Genomic DNA, 2,500 nt, shown 5'->3' on the forward strand with positions numbered 1-2,500 from the left:
CTTCACACAGGTAGGATCTCACATCCCACGGTCCTCTAACATTGTCTTTTGGTTCTCCAGAGGTCATGACTAGGACCATGAGTTTTTCCCGACCATGTGACCCCCCCCCCCCTCCCCCCACCAGGAAAGAAACTCTAGTCCGCCCGAGTCTGACTCATGCTACAGATATGACTCAATGCCAAAAAAATATCCAAATGATTTTTTACGGGGAATTGCACTTCACTAAAAAGCTTTTTTGGGACTTCAAGAGATGATTGTGTTATTGTTGTGAACAGGTGGATATCGGAGACCGCATCATGAAGTTGAACACAGAGGTGCGAGACGTAAAGCTCACGACCCGGAAGGGGTTCTACTTGGCCTTCCAGGACGTGGGCGCCTGCATCGCCCTGGTGTCCGTACGCGTGTTCTACAAGACCTGCCCGTTCACCGTCCGTAACCTAGCAACCTTCCCGGACACCGTCACCGGGGCCGACACCTCCTCTCTGGTGGAGGTCAGGGGGTCATGCGTGAACCAATCGGAGGAGAGAGAGGAGCCTAAGATGTATTGCGGGGCGGACGGAGAATGGCTGGTTCCCATTGGTGGGTGTGTCTGTCACAAGGGACACGAAGAGGTGGGCGGAGCCTGTCAGGGTAAGACACTGCTGTTTTATTTCTATATGTTTAAATCATTGAAGTTTGAATGTGCGTAGCTCACCTCCTCTCAAGACTAGGTTAGCCCACTGAGCTCAAGCCTCTGGGATCTAACATTGGGTTTTGTGGTGCGGAAGGTTTTGTGAGATAAAGGGGAGAAGAGGGGGAGACTGAAGGTTAGACTAGACAGTTTAATAGCAGGCTGTTACTCCCTCTATTCAATCTCTCTTTTGCTCTCGCGCTTTCTGTCTCACTTTTTCTCATACACACACGCGCACACACACACACACACACACACACACACACACACACACACACACACACACACACACACACAGACACACACACACACTCACATTCACATTCACACTCACACTCATACTGTTGCAGGTTAGTGCTTCAATAGGGGATGATATACAGCAGTGCGTCTGCACTCAGTCTTATTTATGAGGCCTATCCCAGGGGGCTAATTGTATAACAAATACAGCCATAACTTAGAGGTTTTTATGTGTGTGTGTGGGGGGGGGGGGGGCGGGGGGTTGTGTGTGTGTGTGTGTGTGTGTGTGTGTGTGTGTGTGTGTGGGGCAAGGAAAGGGGTCACTATAAAAACAGATTGCCTATGTGACAGACACCCGGTTCCCTCCTCCCTCTCTGCCTCTCTCCCCTCCCTCTCTCCCTCTCTCCCCTCCCTCTCTCCCTCTCTCCCCTCCCTCTCTCCCTCTCTCTCCTCCCTCTCTGCCTCTCTCTCCTCCCTCTCTTCCCTCCCTCTCTCTCCCCTCCCTCTCTGCCTCTCTCTCCTCCCTCTCTCCCCTCCCTCTCTCCCCTCCCTCTCTTCTCTCCCTCTCTCCCCTCCCTCTCTCCCTCTCTCCCTCTCTCCCCTGCCTCTCTGCCTTTCTCCCCTCCTTCTCTTCCCTCCCTCTCTTCCCTCCCCTCTCTCCCCTCCCTCTCTCCCTCTCTCTCCTCCCTCTCTCCCTCTAACCCCTCCCTCTCACCCCTCCATCTCTTCCCTCCCGCTCTCCCTCTCCACGACTGCGGCCAGTGCATCTTGAGATGAAGGGGTGCTTGTTGGAAGGGGTGTTTTTTTCACTGCCGTCTGAAACATGGGCTTCTTTAGATGGGAACTAACTAACTAGGCCCTTGACTGGGCCTTTTCCTCTGAACAGATGTGAAGGCCTAAGGCTCGTCAAGAGGCTTTCCCGTGCACCACTCTTGTAATAGGAATCAATCAAAGTCTTGAGTAATACAGTGTAACGAAAAGCCGCTCGAAACATTCCTGACTGATCTTCTTCTGGCGCTGGGGATTAACCCCCGATGCACTACGGAGATAAGCACGTTAGAGGGAGATAGATTAGAGTTAGAGGAGAAAAGAGTGAGGGATAGAGAACTATATATGGGAAAGAGAGTGATGGAGGGAGAGGAAGACTTGGTCAATAAGAAGTCGAGGGACAGAGAGAGAGAGATAGAGAGATGGCTCTGTGCAGCACTCCCCTCCTCCTCCTCCTCCTCCTCCTCCTCCCCCGTGGAAGAGTTCAAAAGGTGACTCTCTGCCCTGGTGTTCTCTGCATACCACACACACACACACACACACACACACACACACACACACATACACACACACTAATGCTCGCATGCACCCACATACACACACACACACACACACACACTAACGCTCGCATGCACCCACATACACACACACACACACACACGTATACGCACAGACATGGAACAGACACACATACACACACACACACACATACACAAACACATACACACAGTGCAGGCTTAGAACAAGGTGGAAAGTGGGAGGAGATGAGTGGTTCATCTTCAATGTTGGATGCTAGGGTGTGAGGATGAGGAGGAGGAAGAGCAG

At 52.1% G+C, this 2,500-nt stretch overlaps 1 protein-coding gene across 1 annotated transcript in view; it reads left to right on the forward strand.

The window, feature by feature from the left end:
• LOC310819123 (ephrin type-A receptor 4-A-like) overlaps positions 1 to 2,500 on the forward strand; it is a 22,095-nt gene that overhangs the window by 3,759 nt on the left and 15,836 nt on the right. The window contains exons 4-5 of the mRNA XM_083690358.1: positions 1 to 10; positions 276 to 630. The exon at positions 1 to 10 is cut by the window's left edge and continues 101 nt beyond it. Of these exons, the coding sequence (XP_083546484.1) occupies positions 1 to 10; positions 276 to 630 (365 nt within the window). The remainder of the gene's footprint in view (positions 11 to 275; positions 631 to 2,500) is intronic.

This window comes from Argentina silus, assembly GCF_951799395.1.
Source record: "Argentina silus genome assembly, chromosome: 18".
Lineage (NCBI taxonomy): Eukaryota > Metazoa > Chordata > Actinopteri > Argentiniformes > Argentinidae > Argentina > Argentina silus.